We start from the raw sequence: 23,334 nt of genomic DNA, 5'->3' as shown, positions 1-23,334 counted from the left end.
CAGAATGCATAAAATGCTAGGTGGCCATAGAATTTATTTCTTGTGCATTCTCAAACTGATTTTTCTCCAGTGATCTATTCTGGTTTCTATACGTAACTCTTACATGGTTGGTAACCCAAACAGGGGTGATGAATCCATTTTTTCTGCAGTTTGCCAAGGAACTGGTCATAGTTACTCAACATGTTGGTCCTTGCCCTACATAATATCATGGGTTCTTTTTCACTGTTTCTCCCAAGAAGAACATTACTATACTGGAGATTTTAGAGACTTCTGTACAATCTTAAATCTAGATCCATTTAAGTGCACATCTGTGTACCAGGGCAGTTTTTATTTACTGAAAATACAGTTTTTCAAAACAGATTTCTTCTTGAATATTTCTACTATTCTTGGTGACCTGCATAGTATTGCAAAATGCCTCTTTCCATGGCACCTCCTACACTGCCTCTTTTGTCAGACATAGTTGGAAGCTGTGGCTTGGCTTCTTGCCACACTTTCTGGTCTCTGTAATCTCGCTTCCAGCTAGTGGCAAAGTCTCTCTTACCCTCTAGATGATGATTATAGTTCTTATTATGTATATGCGGCTCCTTGACCCCACTCCACCCATCTTTAGTATATTAACATTAACAGATGTAGAGTCCTCTGCATGATGTGCTACTGGCCAGTAAGTTGCTTTGCTATTTCAGTTTTCCTGTATTTTCACTTTTCCTCCACAGCAAGGAATGAGGCGGTTTAATATCCGTATCTCTCACAGCAAATACACAGGCATTCACTTGGCATTTTTCTGAGGGTTTCTTCCAAGTTCAGAAGGCCTCCTGCTGCTTTCACACCTCCTGATCCAGCAGGCACAACTGTCTGGACTGCTGAAATCTGTTATATCTAACTGTACTTGTACTTGGCTTCAGTTGCTGCTCTGAAACAAGTGACTCCTTTCTGCTAGGAGCATTTTTGCTTCCATTTTTGCCTCCCCTCCCCTAACTGAAGTTGACCCAGTGTTCTTTTTTCACTATTTTGATATTTTTGCTTAGAAATAGTTTGCACATAAATTAATATACATTTTTGTGCACAATTCTCCTGCTACATACGTTTTGCAAGCAGTGTTGATTACGATAAGCATTTTTGCAAACAATGTCCCCTAATATTGTGGATGTTTATACATGATTTTCAACCTTTTTTGCTCTCTAGGTGATTACAGTTCTTATTATGTATATACAGCTCCATTACCCCACCCTACTCATCATTTACTTTTTAGGAAATCCCAATACCAGGCAAGAACACCACATGCTGGAAAGAGTTATGCATACCAGTATGTTTAAAGCCTGTGAAGTTATGGTTCTGCAAATATTTCATTACGATGAATGAAAGCACTGGAAGTCCACACTTTCATATGTCAGCAATAATACCCTGAGTATTAAATTCCCTTCTGGTCCTTCTAGACCTAAACTCAGGAAAGTACTTCCCTAAAGGAAATCTCTGAGGTCAACTAGCAATTAACTGAAAGGTTCTGATTGAATATACTATTGACTGCTCTCACATCAGGCAGTTTCCTGTTTATTATACCTTATGGGCTGTCTAGGTGCCAAGACATTAAGCTGCCAATAATCTATTAATACTGAACTATCCACCTCCTCCTTTCTCCCAGCAAATGCTCACATATTCAAACCCAAACTGAAAAAAATGCAAATAACCACAGACACAATTTTTAAAGATTATTAAAGTGTGGCAAAATTAATGAACAATGTGAGCTACTTGAAAAATAAGAATGCACAGACCACCAGATCTGACTGGGACTACCCCTTGAAATCTGTCTCTGCCCTTCTTGATGTCTGTACCAGCTTCCTCAATACAGTGCCCCTGGATGTGCTGGACTACATCTCCCACTATTCAAGCCACACAGCTGATAGTCATGCTAGTTGGGTAGAGTGGTAGCTGTAGTTTGAAACATCTGCAGGGCACTGGCTTGGGGAAAGCTGATTTGTGCTAATTCAGCATAGACGCATGTTTCATCCTTCTCTAGGGAATGATATAGAAAGCACTGTAACGTAGTGGACTTCTCTTAGAATACCTTTGCAGATCAGTAAGACTGATCCTCCGGACCACTGTGCATGCTGATCAGAGCATGTGGTCCATATAACACAGGTCATAACTCAAGGCATACAGATGCTTCCAACTGTAGGTATATCGATGAGATTTCACATCAAGGCTCAGAGAACATTTTATTAACAAAAAAAGTAGGCTTTGGTTGTAATCTTTTTTCTTAAGTCTGGGATTTTGCCCTCTAGTGCATTGGTTGTTATACAAGAAGCAATCTATACAATGCCTCTAAATTGGTCAATTCCGCAATAGAGATTGCATTAATCTACTGATTTAGACACTAAAGACTGCAGTCATACCGAAGTAATGAACATTTCAGTTTTATCAACTGACCATGGTCAATGTGATGGGTCAATACATTGCCAGCATCAGTGAAAGCCTGAATCACCAAACGCTGGGACTCACTTCTATTCACAGTGCTATTTTCCAGCAAAGTAAAGCTGCATCAAGGGGTTCACTTGGCTTCTAGAGGGGGAAGGTTAGGAAGGGAGGAGGCACCAGGTCCTGACTGATATCAGACTAGCTGAATTACAGGGCTCAGTCGGACTCACACAGAGGAATTTCGGAGCAGTTTGGAAGCATTGGGGCTTTTTAATTACAACTCTACATGGATTGTGCCGCTTCAGTGTGAGTTGAATGGCTCTGCCTGACACATCTGCTGCTATTTCTGCCTCTGCAGAGAAAAAAGTCTCCTTAGGTTCAAGACTGCCATAGTACTGCTTGTATTCAGAAGTAAACACTTTCTCACTCTTTCTCTTACTGAGAATGGGCTTTTTTAGTTTGACAAAGAGTTCTGTAAGCCAAGCACTTGCATGCGCCCATACACTTACGCCAAGAAAAGGTTGGTCTAATAAAAAAAGGACTGATTTTTCATTTCTTCCACCAACATTAAGCAGACACTAAGTTAAATTTAATTAACAATTTACAGTGAAGAGAGAAATTATTTAGAGGGGACTTTGGATCCTTAGCATTCAAGTGCCTGAAAAAGATTATATAAAGAAAAGTTTTAATGAATTTAATAGAGAAAAGCACTTTAATTAAATGCTGTCAACGAGGATTGTATTAATGACTGCACACAACGGAATTTTAAGCTAGCCAAGTATATTTAGCAAATAGGAACTAGGCTTTGGAAGGCTGTAACTATTTATGTTTCCGCAACTGCCATGCATCTAGATCACATTGCCAAGTGAAACCAGTTATGTTATTAGATATGATTTTATTTATTGAGGACTATTAAAATTTCAAATGCCACAAGGAAAACATTTTCACTTTCAAAATGAGACAAAATTATTTCCTGCTTCTATGAAGGAAAATCAGAGAGGAAATAAATAATAAATAGCAATAATTATGTAGCACTTAACTGCTGGAGGGCTGTCTATGCATATATATTAAAGGCCATGTTGGAATTCTAGCATGTTTCTTCTTAGAGCCTTAGAGCAGAACCCTAAGTGTGTTTAGTCATGGCCAGCTAGAGCATGCTGGGAGCTGCTGCCAGGCAACTCAGTCCTATGTGGCTGAGGTAGTCCTCCAAACCAGGGGTGGCCAAACTGAGGCTCGGGAGCCACAAGCAGCATTCTGAGTTCATTTTGTACCTCGCCACTTGCCACGTGGGATGCCTGCAGGCACCTGCTTGCCACTTGCTGCTTGCGGATCTCAAATAGCTGACATTCACCACTCATGGCTCTTCTGCTGAGTGAGTCTGGCCATCCCTGCTATAGAGGGAAGAATATCATCTTTGTGCTTCCCCCAGCATGCAAAAATCTTAGCTGATTTGGCCCATCTAAAGTCTGTTGCCCTGGACCACAGAGATGGGAGGCTGAGGCACCCCAGGATTCTGCATACACTGGTAGAACCTGACTCCTCCCCTCCCTGCCTCCCAAAAAGACATACATGAGGTTGCACTCCTAGTATTGGAGCTACAGTTGGCAGAGTCCTCTGGGAGGGCGGCGAGAGTCTCAGTTTCCACTCTCATTTGGAGTCTCAATTCCAACGTTGCAACATTTCTCAAATTCAATTTCAAAACTCCAAATTGTCCTAAGTCAGATTCGACTGCCTAGTGTCCATAGAATTGCACCCTTAATTGGATCAGGGAATGAATTATTCAGTGGTATTAGATAGCAAGCAGACAAATTAACTATCACATTTTAATAATATTTCCTTCTATTATTAATAGGGTCTTTTAAAAAGAATTATGTTTAAATAATGTGAGTTTTAGCAAATATGTAGATGCAAGAATAAACTATTATATTTAGGAATTCATAGTTTTTTACATTCTGCTTATATATACACATTCCCCCCTTTTCCAGTGATGTAGTGACAGGAAACAGTAATTTGTCCAAAGCTACCCAAATATCATACTAGTCAAGTCAGAATTTTGAATCTAAAGCACCCATGTCTTTAAATCAGGGGTCCTCAAACTTTTTCAACAGGGGGTCAGTTGAAAGGTGCCAGAGATGGGCACAGGCCTCAAAGGCAGTGTGGGTGGGGGGTGCAGGCCAGGCTGGGGTGTGTGTGTGGGCACGCTAGGCAAAGCACCAGCTTGTTCACAAGAAGATCGTTTTGAACTCGCTTGGAGAAAACAATCGCCTTGCAAGCAAGTCGCTGCATGGCGAGGTGCTGGCTTGCTCGCAAGGAGATCGTTTTGGACTTGCTTGGAGAAAACGATCTCCTTGCTAGCAAGTTGCCACTGGGTGCGCGCATGGCAAGGTGTTGGCTTGCTCACAAGGAGATCCTTTTCTCCGAGTGAGTCCAAAATGACCTCCACACAAGCAAGCCGCGGCCTCACCACATGTGCGCGCACACAGCAAGTCCAAAACCTCTATAGTGGGCTGGATAAATGGGCATAGTGGGCTGAATCTGGCCCGCGGGCCATAGGTTGAGGACACATGCTTTAAATAATACAGTGAAATTAATCTTCTGTATATTAATCCTTGTTAAGTGACTTTGGCACATTTAAACCATCTGAGAGGGATGGTTTAACTTGGACTCCTGCACTGAGCAGGGGGCTGGACCCGATGGCCCTTCAGCCCCTTCCAATGCTACTATTTTGTGATTAACAGAAGGATACTGAAGCCAAGAACATGTTTGCGGAACTCGTGCTTCAATATTACTGGCTGGCATGCCTGGGACAACAAGCATAGTAAGTGTTGCTGACTATGGCAAAACTGCTCTATACCAGTGTGGTGCATATGTTTATCATAAAACCTGTAACCTTATGGGCAATTAATATGAAATGAATGGAATAACCCTCAAGCATGTGAAGAGTCTGGTGTGAAAACTGCTGTAAATTCCCAACCTTTTGCCACCAAGGATTTGAAATATATGAGAAATGTGTTTCAGTTTGTTTTTGATCAGATTTACCCAGTCTGCACATTTTGGACTGAATGCAGACACAGATGCAATCTGCAGTCAAAGTCCGTAAATTTCCAAGCTTGGTCTCAAAACGTTAAGCAGCCTGATTTTTCTATAATGCTGAAATGAGTACAAGATGTCTTGAAAAAAGTATCAACTGAAGGACATCCTCCATGAACCTACCACTTGAGATCTAGTTTGGCCCCAAAGGGGAGGATGGAAGAAAATGTGCTGATTTGTCCCTTATATCCATTCAAGTGTGAACACTACTGTAAATGGTTGACCTCAATAAATCAATTGGTCTCGATGCTGGTTCCAGTAATTACAGGAGCAATACTATACATGTTTGGACAGAGATAAGTCCTTCAACTCCCACCATGCCCTTGCTAGTATTGCTGAATGGGAGATGTTCAGTGTTGTAGGATTCTTTCCCTGCCTAAATAGTCATTATATAGTGGATTGCACCCTTACAGAAATATCATCTTTCATCCAGATTCACATCAGCTACATGAGCTGGTTCCACAAAGCTTAACTTGTGCTTACTCTGTGCACCAGACCCCCTTCTCCCAGGTCTGTCCCTGCGCATTTTATTTTCTATAAGTCTAGTCCATCCCATTTCCAAATTAATCTGCACTCTTAATAAGATCTGTGTGAAAATTTATTCTTAAATTTGTATTTTTGAGTGTACCCAAATAAGTATTTTGAATGTATTTTTTCTACTAAGTACTTATTTCTCAGTCTATTTAATCCTAAAATATGCTTTTTGATACTTTTTTGAGCTGAAAACAGCTTTGGAATCTTCAGGGAAGAGTGAAGTGCAAAGGGCAACTAGTGCTCCAAGCTGCAAGTTAGTCTGAAAGATGGTTTGCTTTAAAATGCAGACTGGAAAAAAACCTTGATCATCCCTTCTTGTATCTGATGCTGCCCTTACATTCACAGAATCCTCCTTGATCCAGGGGCAACATCTATGAGTGGGATGTGGAGGAATACAGTCTTCACAAATCTTCCCATTATCCTGCAATCCCTTGCACCACTCCAAACCTTTTGAAGAGAGGCGTAAAGCTTCTGGACCAACATAGGACATGACTTGGGGGGACTGCAGGAGAAAGAGGAAATTTATGAACTACATTATGGTTTGTAAAAATTTCCACCGTGGCAGTCTGGAACATGCCACTGCAAAGAGTTTGTGATGATACTGAAAAGGTTGCACTAATTACTAGTTACTTTCTGGAGCACAATTCAGGGTGGGGTACTGGACATTTCAAGCCCTCAATACATACGTTTCTGCACACTATAAAGGGCATGCTTCTTACACAGTCACCTGTGAATTTGAGGAAGTCATTGTAATAGGATGTATGTTCTCAAAAATGGCAGAACATTTCTCTATCTTTTTCTCTGGAAGACTTTATGTATAATTTTCAGGAAAAGGTGGTCAAATATAACACAGAACTAAGGAAGAGTCTCTTCTTCTCAGTGTAAGTTATATTACATTGATTATAGGAATAACGGACAAATTCTTAATAAAAATTCTGCTGCAGTCCCTAGCCCTGTTAGGCATCCATGCTAAACAGAAACAGCTGAAATGGCATGATAGGTAGGTTTGGCTTCAACAGTAAACTCTCAGTGGCTTTCCACTGCAATTGTAATAACTATCTATCATAAGAAACTCTACTGGATACCTCCAAGTCAAATGTACAGGGTGCATTGCCTGTAATGTGTAGCTTATTGGTTTTGTCAAAATGCGTGCGAGGCTTGCAGGAACAAGGGTTCTCAGCTTCTATAAACTGTCGAAGAATGTCCAAATGGTGCTTATTAAAAAAGTAAAGTGGTCAAACATTCATTAAAATGTGAACCACAATGCACAGCCACATATTTCTTCATGGTGAGGCATCAGTTTCCAGAAAGATGGCAACTCAACTATAGCAAGAAGGCCGTGATTTTGCTTTAAGGATTTCACTTAATTTTATGCACCCTTTCATTAAAATAGCTGTAATTTGTTGAGGCCTCAAATGCCTTCTCTCGAAAGATTTGACTACTCAATAACGAGCCCTCGATACTGCAACCAAAGTTTGAGAATGTCTTTTAAGGTTATTAGTAATCAAACAATAATTTAAGAAGGCAAAAGAACTTTTTTTAAAGGTAGGGATCATGCTGGGCAAGTTGGAACTTACAACAAGATTATCCTTTGGGAAAGAGGATATTTATATCTCCCTAGCCCTCAAGAGTGAGTCATACAAACTGGAAAATATTAGACAACATTAAACTAAATGTATAACTGTCAGCTCTGCCTTTAATTAGCAATTTAATCTGTTGCCTAGTTTTTCCCTAGGTTTTAACTATATAATGGTTTGTACTTTTTTAAAATACACAACAGCATGAAAGCATCTTATGAACTGTAATGCAAATGAACACATGCTGAGATTTCTATAGCTCTCCAAGTCAAAAGAGCAAATCTGTGTCATTTGAAGAAGAGTAACATCAGGAATCTACAGTCGGTATATTTTACACTGTAACCTCATTCAGTCACCTGTGTTACTTATTCTGTAGCTTGGGCATTTTGCAAAACATTTTAAAATGTTTATCTGATTAAGAGGACTGAAGGTGTTTTCAGCATGTCTTTCCTCATGTCTCTTAAATGTTGTTGCAAACTTACAGAAACTTTATGGAACTCCTTGAATAAACCTTATTTTGAACACAGCCTTCACACAGATGGAGGTTCTTCTTGTTCCCCCTCCACCTCCAAAGCCATTGTGCAAACTGATGCATATTATATTATACTGGCAGACCAGAGTAACCATGTGAACATTTTATATGCATGATGCAGGTACACAAGTGCTGATTGCGCTACTTTCCATTTCAGTTTGCTTCCTTGCCATGAGGCAAGCACAAAGAGGTGGCCTTAAAATACTGTTTTATTTCTATGGCACATCCAGGACTTTTTTTAAATTATAATGTACATTTTTTATGAACATCTAGCTCTGGTCAAATGTTTATGCATCCCACTGAAAGCAATGCAGTGCAGGGAAAGTGATGCACATTCCTGTGCACATTCAGCCTTATTTCTCACCCTCTCTGTATGTGTCCAGTTACTCCTTATTTCAAAATTGGGCATAATGAGATTTTAGAAAAATGGAAATTTCACCTGCTGCATTAGTACTGCTTTCCTGCTTTTTAAAAGGTTCTTGGAAAGGCACATTCTTGCTATTGTAACTAGAGAATCCAGAGCTAGACATGCAATGCCAAATTCTTAACCTTCTAAGAATGACAGTTGTGACAAAATAAAATCCGATGATATCTGCTTGAACATTATGTTGGCATTAATTCATATGCCATTTTGACAGATTTGTTAATTTTCTAAGGGTCAACTGGAGATGAGAAGAGGCATGAAGTCTAGCTACTAGGAGACTGAACTACAAATCTGACCATGAACTGAGCAGAGGGGTGGACAAGATGACCTTTGAGGACCCTTCCAGCTCCTCATGCAAGAAGAAGTATCAGAGAAAATCTTACAGCGATAAGAGAACAAAGTAATTGTGGGGGGCAGGAGGAACAAGATTCTGCCACACTAAACAAAGGAATTTATGTAAGCATAAATTGTTCAGCATTCACAATACCATGTCGTAGGGTCTAACAATGCCCAATTGTTGTGCTTTGCAGACAACTCCCAATATAATTAATACCTTATTTAAGCAATTAGATTTCTTCTTAAAGAGCCTTGCAGATCAATTTTTTGAACTAAGTATTTTGATCTTATTCTTCTTCCAAAACAGGTATTCAATACAAAATTGGTTAATTCAGTCTTGTCTTTAGAAGAGTTTAGTTTATAATTGCATGTATCCATACGGTGCCTCTCTTCTGATTATGGTTTTGTAGCAATACTATTTCCCAAGGAGAAGTGACCATGACCTATATTCAGTCATATCTTCTGTTAAGAATTTTTTAATGTTAGAGCATCTAAAGCATTTGTCTTCTCTCTTCACACATGCATGTGCACCTAGCATCTCCACTCATTTTCAGTACACAACTCTCACGGGATTTTCAAAGAGGAAGGATAGAGGACATTAATACAATCATAACTCCAAATGCCTCCAAAGGCCTCTGCTTTGACACATTTTTTTAGAAGAGCTCCTAAGCATTGCTGATTTATTAACACATGCTAAATCTGTCAACTGCATTGTAGGCAAAGACCTTTTCTCTCAATTATGTGCTGTGTTGTGCTGCAGCTCAGAATGTCTAGCTTAACCGTCCCCATGTTCTGTAGACACAGGCTCGATTCAGTCCAGGGTCCCACTCAGTCTTGAAGCTCTTTGGGTGATCTTTGCTATATCAGTGGCATGTTTGCACAACATGCTGCAAATAGGCTATGTTGTGCTGCCTGTCTGGAGTGCAGAGGATATCCAGGGGACTGGGCCCCATGATACCTGGATTAGCAAAAGAGCTAAAGGGGGGCTAGACTGAACATCTATCTGGTGGACACAGAACTGGACTCAAAGAGTGCTCACCAATGACACCTTCTCAAATTGGGGAGAGGTAATGAGTGGGGAACCACAGGACTCAGTCTAAGACTCAGTGCTCCTCAACATTTCTATTGATGATTTGGATGAGGAAGTGCAGATAACTCTTAACAAATTTGCAGATCACTCAAATTTGGACATGAGGCTTTTGGCCTCAGCTCAGAAGTGGTATACTAAACCCAGAAATAAACAGCTAACAAGCAATGAGGAAATTCTTACGGGCTATTTTACAAAATCAAAATACTGGAGGCGCCTAAGAGTGGGTAGTAAGCGCTATTTAATTCACTAAGGCCATCAGATAATTTATAAATCATCAGTTGAAGCCAAAACAAGAGAGCTACTTCTCAGAAGGGTAATCCACTAGAAACGTAACAGTTTTGGAGCTACTTCCTTAGGGATAAAATCCTGCAGATACTTAGGCTACATGGATCTTTAAATCTCTGTCTCATTGAGATTGTTAATTTTGGAGGTTAAGCTCATTCCATCTATTTTCTACATGAGCTTGTGATTTAAAAAAAATCTATACACGAATTTATTTGCATCTTTCATAATGTACAAAATAAGTTACATGATCTTAAATGTACACATTTTGGGATGTGTGACTCTATTGACCAAAGCATACAAAAGTACATTTTGGTAATGCACACTTTATTCTTTCTGCATGAAATGTGTGCCTGCTGCTGCGTACCTTTTTTCTTTCTTTATACAGAATGCAACACAGGCTTGGAAATGCATAGATTTCTTACTGTAAGTTGCATCTAGGAGATACAAATAGGATAAATCTGTAAAAAAATCAACAGACCCTGTTCACACTTCCTTAGCAGAAGTTGAGAGTTCCTGAATTTCTTCTCTAGCAGGGAAGACTGAGAAGTTGCATAAAAATTCTAGTAGAAATTTATAATAAACCTAAATTTGGAAAAGAGCTAATTTAGTACATAGTTCTGCATTGAGGTGAGCAGCTTTGGCAGGTCTGGGAGTTATTTTTGCTCCTCTCAAACCCTCCATGGGCAGCACTTCACAGTTCAAAAGGTGCAGGGAAAAATAATGTTTGCTATGCAAAAGCACATAGCAATCTAAAGCAATAAAGGGATTAAATTTCAAAGGCACCAAGCTGCTTTGTAAACATTCTGTATCAGTCACAAGGTGATAAAACAGTCAAATCTGGTTCAGGACAAACTAAAATTGACTTTTAAAAGATTCATCTTTTTACCACGGCATGGACAGTAAGGGCTGCATGGGCTCATGAACCAAGAGTTGCCCACTCCTGCTTTACATTGACAAGAGCCTTAAGGTTTAGTTCAAGCTCTGTTTAAGCTTTTTCTTTTTATCCCTTTTTGTTTTGTGTTTAAGTGCATCTCATAAACTAAGGTTTAGGAATAGAACTCTGCCCAAATTAAGAGTTCAGTTTTTATTTCACTTCCATGCTCCATTTTTACAAACTACAATGTAAGTCTAGAAAGTGAATACTGAATGATGCTTGTATCAACTTAGCCTCTTGAATGTATGAAGGAGCTCAAACTATAGTGTCTCCTTAAAACCTTAGCCACTGACCATTGTCCACTTCCAATCAAAAATCTCTATTTTCATGGGTTACAACTGAGCTTGCCTTCCACACAGTGAAGTTAGAGCACCCAAAAAGTTCAGTTATCTCCTTTGATTTATAAATGAAGCCTTCTAATTCAATTCACTGCAGAAGCACTTGGGGGAAGCTAGGGAGGGCTATAAAAGATGCACAGGTTTGTGAAGGAAGCCACCTCACGGAGTACAAATAAGAGCCCCAGCGATAAAATGTAAATGTAAAATGAGATTCTTTGCATCTATCTCCACTGCAGAGGATATCATTCTTGAATTATCTGTTCAAGAAGGGAATCTGAGGAACTAAGGATACCTTGAACAAAATAAGCATTGGATGCATTACTTTTTACTAAAACTTAAGATACCAGACCAGAAGCCTTATTATCAGATACAACATAAAGCCAAGTGTGATGCCTTCAATTTGATTAGTTTGATCTGAGGAACCACTGACTCTTTCTGGTTAATTGTGTAATAGAGAACCTCCTTACAAAGTCAATATTAGGATTTACCATTGGATTAAGAAAACAGCGGAGACATTTCAGGTTTGTACACCAATACTTTAAATATAACATCACCACAATGCAGATCTAATGTATAAAATGTGTTAAAGGGTCTCCAGAGTGTTGCTGTATGTAGACGCCAATGCCAGTTCCAACTATTTTTCTTCATTTTTCATATTTTGATTGTAATAAATAATTCATCTAAGGCTTTGTAAGTTGCTGACAAATACAAATGCATACATTGCAGTGTGGTGGATGTGTCAGTAAGAAATTACATGCAGCATGAAGAAATGTGATGTGCTCAAAGAGTTCTCAAAGTAGGCTAATTTCTCAAGGTCAACTTTTTACTCTAGTTTTAAGAAAATACTTACAGCTGTCACTGGAACTTACCTTCAAGGCTGGTAAATTTTATTTGAAATTAACATTCTATGACATAACTTTAGTAGCCATATGAAGTTACATATGGGTCAAGGAAACAATCACTCTGCTGACATTCAGAAATATAGGCACTTTTATCACATTTTCTATTTTCCAAGTTTTTCTTCTGTAAAAATGCTTCAATTTCCAGCACCTTCCCTATTCTAAGAACGAGGTGGAGAGTTCCCCCTTTCTAAATGTTCTTCAAAACATATGTTACAGAAAAACACACAAAGGGCACTGCACAGCGCACGAATGGCAATGCAGACATGACAATAAAATAGGTTAGCCTATAGCTAACCAGCTAGCACAAATGCATGAATACACCTGGACCTCTTTCTCACAACAGGATCCTGATCCTAGGGGAAATCAGGAAGATGGGTTGTGCTCCTGAGGCTGGAAGATGCTGGAACCAGTTGTGGATTCCTTACTTTAAAGCTCAAGCAGGGCAAAAATCATTTTAAAACAGAGACTGACCTGCACAGGCTCAGGGGTAAGCTGGACGACATGCTGCATACGTTCGCTGTGGTGATGCCTGGACTCCTCCTCGTAAATGACGTCCCTCTCATGCTGGGGAAGATTCAGGAAGCGCCGGATGGTGCACAGATTTTCCCACAGAGTACGATTTTCCAGACTTGGATTTTCTTTCCAGCGGAGCAGCTCACAGAGCCAGCCCTGAAGTAGAAAGACAAAATAACTGACTTGTTAAGTACCAGTGAACTGCTCAATAACCTAATCATTTGGTTCTGTTAAAGAAACACTTTATTTTATCCGGTATGAAAACTCATATAAGATTTTGTTTTTCAAAAAAGGAAACCCCTGCCAATGTTCTCAGTGAAGAAAAGGCAAGGATCCGGTCCAATTATATCAGTTACGAGAGCCTACAGTAACACATTTTCTCATGTTAAATTGAGTCTGTGGGGAAAGCCAGAGTTAAGAATTGGTAAGAAAAAGTTCATTTGACAGAGATTGCTAGAAAAGCCAATTTTTACTTTGACTTAATAAATGGGTCCTGCTGATGATTTCTGTCAGTCTTGCCTTTCTGTGCCAGATATGATACACTGGTTAAAATACCTGTAACTGCAACATTTGTTAGAAAGCAGGTTTGGTCCTGCTGGTTTTACAGCTTCATCGTCTCCTTCACTATCAGAGGTTCTTCATTCATACAGACCCATGATTTATGTTTCTCCATACCTATTATCAATGATAATATGATACCTAAGGGTCTTAAGCAAGAATGGAATAAGGAACTGGATGTGTTGTTTTGTCATTTTCATGCATGTGCCAGAAGTGTCAATGGATATTAGGTTACATTTATGTGATGCCACAACATCTGTTTGAGTAAGTAAAAAAAAGGTTTGATGAGTAAAAATAATTTTGAAAATATATGGAGACCATTTATTTGAATATGTCTTAATAAAAGGAAACGGGTGTGAACCATCACAAGAGTCAGTGCAGTTCTGGAAAGGAAATGGGAGTGGGGCAGCCTGAAAGAATAAATGATCTTATATTAAGTAGCATGATTTGTTGGTCCTGGTGGAGGTAGCAATGTTATTACTGTATTGTTTAATTATGTTTAATATTTATTGTTATTAATTGTTAATATTGTTTAATTATGTTTATTACTGTTATATTAATTGTATTGTTTATTTTTGTTCAATTAATAAAATTAAAAAAGAAAAAATGTAAAGGTTTAAGTCATCTAACTGCTGGAGGTCTAATATTGTCAAAGCTTCTTTTACTCATATGCCTTGGCAATGTCCAAATAGGCCTCACTGGAGATCATAATACGGAGATCATAATACGGATAAATTTTGCATTGGAATGCTCTTTAATATTGACTGATGCACATGTTTTCTTAAATTATTTACCTGTTGCTTCAAAGTTAACACAAGGTGAATTGCAAGTGGATATTCTGTGCCCTTTCGACAGCTAAAAGACCAAATTGCAACACTGTAAGATAAGCTCCCACCTCCTATAACTCAATGGATTGAAGGTCAAACAATGCTTTCAACATTTGAATGGGTGGTATTCAGATGCAAACAGCAAATGGATAAATTAGGGATAAATTCAGATCCCATCTGCAAATATATATTCGGTCTGCATTGCTGATAGCTGTATTTTCATACTTTCATATTCACCTATTATAAGTTATTTATTTCAGTTTATATACAACATTTTCATGGGCTTGTTTTGTTTTGCTGAAGATCTCATACAAAATTAATTTAAAATGATATCAATTAAGAGAAACACATGTGTTGATGTGACCCAGGCAGGATCCAAAAGTATGAGTGAAGCTTTGAGTGAAGCTTCAAAACTAATATTGGGAAAGGGTAGAATAAAATGCTCTACACTGCCCATTCCCACACATACAGCCCTGTAACACTCAGAAGGCATGCAGGAGTGATTCAGGGAGGGTATGTCTTCATTGCAAATGGTAGTTAAAAGCTAAAAAGCACAGTAATTTGGAAAACAAAGGAAGACTTTGGAAAGCTGTCAACACATTCTGTCAATCACCTGGTGATCAATATTATGCACAAAAAGTAGTACTGAATGGTTTCTGGTTCCCTCAGACAGCTGAGAAGGGGATGTGGAGCACTCACTTAAGAACCTAAGTTGTTTGCGGGGAAGCTTTCTAGTTTCCTTAGGAAGCCCCACCAAGCTCCCAGAATAATGTCAACATACACTGCAACTCTCAATTGATCAGTAATGCCTTCTTCCACCTCAAATTCACTCACTACCAATTTTTCACCAATTTTAATTCACTGAATTGGGAAATTATCAACAGAATTTCCTCATAATAATCAACTAGCATATACCGCTTTTGTCCTTATGAGAATGTAATATAAATCATGGAGCAGAAGAATGTTACTTTGTTACTGGGTGGCAGGCCTTCTCAGCCTCCAGTATGGAGAGAACAGATATACCAAATGGCCCTGCAAAGCCCAGTGCAGAAACTTTGGCATGGGCAGCTGTTCCTTGAACAGCAGTGCCTGAATCATCCCTTCTTGTCATTTTATGAGATAAAATTCAACACAATAATGCTGTTACATAAAAACATGCATCTCCCCAAAGTACTGAAAGGAAAGTAAGTTTGACAGTTTTATAGCCCATAATTTTAAGCAAGAATTTGTTTTTTTTAAACAGCACTAACACAGTATCCAGGCAAAGTTATCTTCTTCTTCTTATTGAAATCAGTGGGGGCCAAGCAATGCCAGTGGGATTATGATTTCAGAAGCACTTAGGAGACCGTGGGTTGCTGTTGCTTAAATAAGGGGCAAGCTATATGTGAAACAGAGGAATCCCCTAGCCCAAAGGCTCATTGGAAGATCTTGGTATACCCAAAATGCGACAAGGCTTGGTGCAAGGTGCCGTAAGAACCTCACATACTATCATGCTGTTGTTTGTCTAACTCTCCACGGTGTCTTCTGCCTTTTCCAAAAAAGAAAAAAGGGGGAGGCAAGATTGGATTATCTCCACTGCATCAGCCAAGACAGCAACACCAGCTGTTCTCATTGTGCAGCCTCTTCCTCACGGCCTACATGTTAATAACCTGATCATTCCATTTTCTCCTTCAACTGCCGGCTGCAGCACAGCAAAGAGACAAAAACCCAGGCCCATCTGCAGCAGCTGTAGGCACTGAACTGTGAAGACACTGGGGATTTATAAACTAATCTGTAACACAACACTGCCTTGTTTTTACAAGTGAGAGGCCACATTTGTGCAGACCTGGTCTTTCCTTGCAATAAGCTAGGAGTGGGGAGTGGGGAGTGGGGGGGGGGGGGAGAAATGAAAAGAAGATATCTAATTATTTGCTTGGAATAAATATCTGTATTCAGTATATTTAGATAGTATGTGGCTAAACACAGAATCAGGGAATGGCGGACTCCCACAAACATTCTCTTCCCTTCCCCCCGAATTCCATATCTCTTTAATAGTTTTTCTTAAAAAAAAAAAAAAACCTCCACCAAAACCTCTCAGTGCCAAGTGTTTTCTCAGGGGTTCTTCCTTACAAAGGAAATAATTTTTGAAATGTAAAATAAACCATCTGTGGAAAAAATAAGCTCCTATTTCTCCATCCCTTTTACTGATCCGTATAACTCTCCAACTGAAGGCTTTCAAATGTTTCAAGCAGGTATGGAGAAAACCCCTCCCAGGGGAAAAGCACAGCACAAGGCCTGTAATTTTTCAGAAACTTTTAAGACTAAAAGAACCCAATAGCTGTTCAAAGTTTAGAATGACCTACAGCCAGGCCCTGACTGGCCTGCCTGAGGATGCGGCCTGAGCAAGGGCCGGGGACAGCTGACTGCTACCATCTCCGCTTATGATCTTGGAATGCCTCATGCAACCCTCAGCTGCATTTGATGGATAAGCACCACTATAATCTGCACTCATTACAGTCACTTAGCCTGACACTACAGGCCTCATTATGGACTGTGTGCTCCCTGCCATTAGTCTTTAGGAAGTATAGTGCTCAATTTGCCAAGCAAGTTGCAAGGTCCTGACCGTGGAGCTATTAAGGAGAGAACTAGACTGCAGTGTGACCATGTGTGCAGACATGAGCAAACCAAATTAATTTCTGGCAGAGGAAGTTACCAGGCAAAGATCCCATCCTTGGGACACCTGAGAACATCTCGATTCCCCAGCAGACACAAGCTAATGGCATGTTTAGCAGAGCTCCGTTCTGAAGGTGAATCACATTCTTGTTATTTAGGGAAGTATTAATCCAGTTTCTTCAGAAATTCTTTGCTTGGCTGATCAGATTAAGGGATCTAGCCTTCTACAGCACACGCACACCACAGCAGGGCCCAAGAAATCTGTGATACTTCACAGCCTCAGACATATTGCACCATGTATACCCAGCTGCTACAATAATTAGCTTATGAATGTATCAGCTGTTTCTGCAATTTTTATAAATAATAACTAACCTACAGAGCAGAAAGATTTTCATGAGCCTAATATTAGCAAGAAATCGCTAAGCCCTCCTAACTCCGTAATGTCATTGTGCTAAATGCCGCCTTCATGCTTGCAATTTTATACTACTGGGCCTCCCTCTGATGCCATTTATAAATATTTATTTGGCATAAGCAATGGCAATTCATTTGTGTCAGCTTCTTTCACAACAGCTATTATTTGTTTCACAGTCTATTTGTACACTTCTCTACAACAATTCTCTCTTTCATCCACTATTCTTTTAGTCCTTCATCTATTTATTCAAGCAATCTTTCACCCATCCATTCAGGACCATATATTTATCTACCACATGGGTAGATAATGGTACCAGTGTGGCTAACATGGGAGAATATGCTACGCTGCTGTAACCCCCATGTAATTAAAACACACTAGACCCAAACAAACAATCAAAAGCATGTGTGTGCAGTGTGCCGCCCCCCCCCCCCATTTCACTAATCTTAGCATGGCATCCAAGAAAGTTTTGTAGCACCGAGCAAAAAGAAAAAAGTGTAAATGTCAAATAAAACAGTGACAGATGACAGTATTCTCTATTGAATAGCACCGTTGCTTCGTGCATGTTCGATGAGAACTCATGAATTATTAATAAATAAATCTCCTCTTTCTGTAAAAAAAAAAAAAAAAGCAACCCTCAAGTAGTTGTGTTATTTTATTGAGGGAGGGGGTCGCAAGAGAGACTCCACGTGCATTATACTGAGCATTCTGAGGGAATTATTGCCATGTAAAAACGCTGATACAGGATTTCACGTCAATGGGAGGCATGTGTGTTGAGTCCAGAGTTTCGACTGTTTTAGGGAAGTTTTAGGGAAGGCAGGTGATGACAACCGGTTTGATCTGATAAAGCTGAACACATGTAGAGTTAGCCCATTTGTGAGATGCTGCACTCAAAATGTATCTGATTCCTCAGTGGCCTAATTCTGTCAGTCAGCATCTCTCTTATGTAAATAGGCCTAGAACTAACTACCAAGATTGCTATGAGAGATCATCTCTTTCAAACTCAGGTCATCATATGTCTACCCTGGAAATATAGCTGGTGCAAAAGTCTGTCTTCCCAGAAGAAAGCATGTACACTTCATTTTTCCACCCACCAGCGCCCTTAAGTGATACAGAATTCAAAACAAAACATATCAAACAACCAATTAAAAGCAAAATAGAAGCATCTGAAGAACAAACCAAAGAGGAACATTAAAACATCCAAAACTAGATGGAATAGCACCCTTATACCACTGACCTAAAGCAAAGCGGCAATGGAATCGATGTAACCTCCACAACTGAGATGCTGCAAAAATATAAAATTAAAAAAAGAAAATCCTGTTTGAAACGTCCACCAAAGCAAGATCCTTTGTCAGTGGCAAATACAAAGGGGCCTCTGATGACGAAAGCAAATTAGGGCCAAGGTTATACAAGGTGAGGTGATCTTTCAGACATCCTGCTCCCAAGCCTTTCAGGGCTTTATAGATTAGAACCAGTTCCTTGAATTGGGCTCAGAAATGAATTGGAAGCCTGTGTAGCAGGTTCAAGACAGGCCAAGAGGTTGAACAGTAGCCCCCCAGCACCACTTTTGAAGAAAGTTTAGCCAAATAGGACCAGAACAACTGCAAAATGGACCCCCCCCCACCAAGTCCCCTACCAGGCTAATGTCCCATGACTGATGGTATCAAACATTGCTGAGGGTCACAACCCCTAGTTTTAAGCTCTGTATTGTATATCTAACCTAGGCCAGAGAACAGCCCGGATGCCATATTTTGCATTCATTCTAAACACTTTACATGTTGTAGTAAACTAAAGAGAGTAAAATAAAGAGAGATCCACAAAAGGATACATCTGGTGCACCAGCCAAAGCTGACCCTCTAGAAGCATTGTGGGCCTGGTCCTGCAGAAAAAGTGTGACTAGAACTGCCCCAACCCTGGAATGGCTTGTCTGCTGACCCACAGAAGCGCAGTCTTGTATGAATTGAGCCGTATTCACCCATATTCAAACCATCACAACTACCAGACAATAACCCAGGATTTCCACAGCTTTCCACACATCTGATAGAGCTCGGTATCATCACCACAAATGATGGATAGCCTTGCCAAGCAACTTCATCTATATGTTACAAATAAGCATAAAGGACAATATAGAGCTCTGAAGGACCCCATGGGCCAATGACCATACAGTTGAGCAACAGCTCCCAGTGCAACTGTCTGGGAATGTTCAGCCAGATGGGAGCAGAATCGCTGCAAAATGGTGGCTCTAAATCCCCTACCAGGCAATGTCCCATGACTGTGCTGCCGAAGGACCACATTCCCCTTGCTTCATTCTTACCATAGAATATCTACCAGAATTCTCCTGTTACAAAAGTGGACCTGAGCCCAGTTTGAAAAGGATCCAAATATTGCATTAGTGCTCCAGCATCAGAACAGGAAATTTGTTTCCTTTACTTTTAAAGTCCTTAAACAACATGCTTGAGAATGCCTTCTCCCCAAGGATCTGCTACAATCTTGAAGATTTAGTAGGAGCGCCTTCCCATCATGGGTAATATCAAGAGGGAAAAAAAGATAGTTTTCCTTGGTTGCCTTTCCCATTCTTGGAACAGCCATCATAGGTAAGTCTCAGCAACTTTTGCAAACACTATCACATGGTTAAAGAAAGCTAAGATCCCAGTCTGATGGGGTGTCCCACATGATTTAATGGGATTTACTCAAAATAACTGCACATAGAACTGCAGCCTTAGTCAACTGCTTAGAGTGTGGATGAAAACTTATATCAAATCCTCAAAAATTTGCCTTCAAGGAAAAACAATAAGTTCCAAAGAGGAAAAGGCATACTTTCTGTTTTTAGATGGTGCACACATGCGTCGCAGTAGGCAGCCCTGTAGAAGTGGCACCCCTACTGTGCGTGAGAAAAGGGAGAATATCTCTTCTAAGATGGTGCCTGGCACTTACAATTTTGGGAAGAACTTGCATTAAAAATAGTGTTTGAAAAACTTTAAAATCTGCTGTCTGGTTAATCTTGAACCCCCTTTTAATCAAAAGTTTAAAAATTAATTAACAGCTTAATCAACGAAATGCTGAAGCACAACTTTAAAATCATGATTTGGATTGATGTGAGTGGCTAGAGTTAAATAAGGGAACATCAGATGCTGTAGGACTATTGCAGCAAGGCGGTGGTGGACGTGATCAATGCCTGGGCAGATAACTGCTGAGCAGCCCTGTGGAAACTGCTCCATGCTTTCTCCAGCAATACTGGGATGCAAATACCAGGTATAAAAGAGAGTCTAGGTATGGGGGTTCCAGTATCTGTCATATTTCATTTGATTTCAATCTTTGTATGTTGTGTCTGTCAGTCAATGACATGAACAATGACCCACTGTGACACAGTTACTAATAAAAAAGCAATAAAATTGTGGGTGCAAAAATCTGCCTGCAGTATCTCATTCAAGTATTCCAGTGTAAACAATAAAAGAGGGAAAATGCCTCTGATCACAATTTTGTTTCCTGTACAGGTCATCAGAGGGTGTAGTCATGATAGTAAGGAATTCAATTTGTGATTTGCCTTTGCGTGCAAACCTGCAGATACGGATAAGGAATTCTACTGGGTTTCTTATCTTTTAAAATCAGGATGAAATAGCCAGTCTGTCAGATTTTATCCAAGGCTGCTGGCATCTGCTATTTCCTAATCACAGACACTTCCCATAGCAAAAGAGAAAGACCCTGTAGAATCATTTTCCTCATCTGCTGCTCTATCAACACAGGCATTTAAAGCATGGTGGATTGAGACCCCCCTAGAGGTAAAGAGAGGTAGAATAAAAGAGAAATGATCGTTATTCTCCATACATATCACCAAACCCTTTAACCTACTTAATCTTTTTACTTCTGTAACAGTCAGATCAACAATAGAGGACAAAGCAGCAATAAGGAAGTATTACCAAAATGTCGAGCAAAAAAACTCATGTATTCTGAAACTCCACAAGATGTTCCATGTGAACAGAAATCAGTCAGAAAAATTAGTAGGGGTATTGGGCTTTGCTGAGAAGTAAGCAGAACCTGAGCATATATTTAAGTTACAGCTCAAACTAGTCCCCACTGAAATGTAGGCTTATTTATTCAAGTATGTATTAGGGTGCATCCAGGCATTCATTTTCTGAATTTGGAAAAGACATGGTTGTCTAGATATAATTAGCATTGTTCACAGAATCTTGCCCAAGTTTGCTATTCCATTATTAGCTCATGGCAGATTTCCTGTTTTTGTTCATTAAATTTCTGGTGCATTAGAATGTTTCAAGTCCTCTTGCTCCTTGTAGTGTGCACTCTTCCTTATGTGACCAGCACTATTTCGTTTCCATTTTTTAACTTAAGCTGTCAGTTTCTGAGGGTGGCCTGCTACGATCTGGAAACATCACTCAAGGAAGGGGAATACAGAGGAAGCATTTGTAACACCAGTGCAAATCCTACATTTGACCAGGATTGCTCATATGAATAAATACTGCAAGAGAGACTCAGAGGCAACTGGGACTCCCTGTGGGAAAATAGGAAAGGGGACACTGGACTTAGTTGCAGTAATATAGCTATGGTATTAGAAAGCTGATAGGCACTGCTTTTAACAGTGGTCTACCACGGTACCAGTTTTCATCATACAAACAGGAAATAAGCTGCCCGGTATAATTTGTACTGATATACCGCATGTGTAGAATACCCTCATCACTGATGCGCTTACATCTGTACAGAAGACTATGTCTTAGGCATTCTGTAAACTGACCTTGAGCAGCAGCTTGTTCAGACTGTTGTTCTTAATTTTTAAAAGAAGAATGTTTCTGCAGTGACATTTTGCAGGGATTCCAGCAAATATATGAATAGACAAATGAAGAGATTATAGAGAGAATGATTCATAAAATCCATACTCAAGACGCAAGTTAAAGGATATTTCCTCACCCACATCTTCAGTGCAGAAAAATGTCAGCATCTGTGACAAAAAATGCAACTTGTGATGCATGTCTTTAAGAGACTAAAATTATGCTACTAGCCACAGTTACTCTCCAACTGTACTCATGCAAAGGCCTTCGAACCAAATGTTCAGCCGTGATTAACCGCCTTCGTCTGACTGGAAATCTAGAGCAGCACAAATTTAGCCAGGTTGTTTTTGGAACTTGTTCTTTAGACACAAAGCTTTCCTCCTGTGAAACCAATAAATCTCCATTAAGTAAAGCTTCTAATGATTTAAAATAACCCAGTCTCGAAAGCTGAATGGATAAAAGGCAGGCTTAACGATGAGCTCTTCTATGAACCTCAATGGAATTCTCCTGACCCTCGCAAGTGATTTGCACCATTATTCTGATTACCTTTGAACTACACCATTCTATACCATAATGTTTGCCAGAGTTAATCACCAACTCTGCCAAATGACTCCTTGAACTCTTTACTTTATCCTTTATTCTAGTTAAGGATCTGGATGACAACCAAATTCATATAATGACAGCAATCATCAAGAAAGACTGCCTTTTTTAAGTTTTTCAGCATACTGCAACTTAGCAGATTAAAAAGACTCTTTTGAAATAGAAGCAGGAGTTGACACTGAGAAGAAAACTCATACCTGATGGAATTAGCACCGTGAGAATGAGCTGTTAACAGGACAACAGAACCCATCCCACACTCTCAACTTTTCCCTTTTCCACTTCCCCATCTTAATTAGCTACATTATTGTGATGGATCTCTGGAGTGAAAAAATACTTATTGCCATGTCCCATTTGGAATATGACTTGTCTTTATTGTCTCTATTATCCTCTTTGTGGCCACACAAAGATTTCAAACCCTATCCAAAGTAATTCTGACACTACTGCAAAATCTTTCAAAACTGATCTGACAGGGGCCTGCAATGCAAGAATGAACTTGTTCTCTCTGCTTCATGTGTCTCAGATCTTTTGGAAGAGCTACGT

At 39.7% G+C, this 23,334-nt stretch overlaps 1 protein-coding gene across 1 annotated transcript in view; it reads right to left on the bottom strand.

Annotated features, from left to right (window-relative positions):
* SATB2 (SATB homeobox 2) overlaps nt 1-23,334 on the bottom strand; it is a 148,212-nt gene that overhangs the window by 13,705 nt on the left and 111,173 nt on the right. Inside the window, exon 10 of the mRNA XM_044432003.1 lies at nt 12,926-13,123. Coding sequence (XP_044287938.1) covers nt 12,926-13,123 — 198 coding nt within the window. The remainder of the gene's footprint in view (nt 1-12,925; nt 13,124-23,334) is intronic.

This window comes from Varanus komodoensis, unplaced genomic scaffold (assembly GCF_004798865.1).
Source record: "Varanus komodoensis strain SLA01 unplaced genomic scaffold, ASM479886v1 scaffold23, whole genome shotgun sequence".
Lineage (NCBI taxonomy): Eukaryota > Metazoa > Chordata > Lepidosauria > Squamata > Varanidae > Varanus > Varanus komodoensis.
This window is presented reverse-complemented; position numbering and strand designations above follow the sequence as displayed.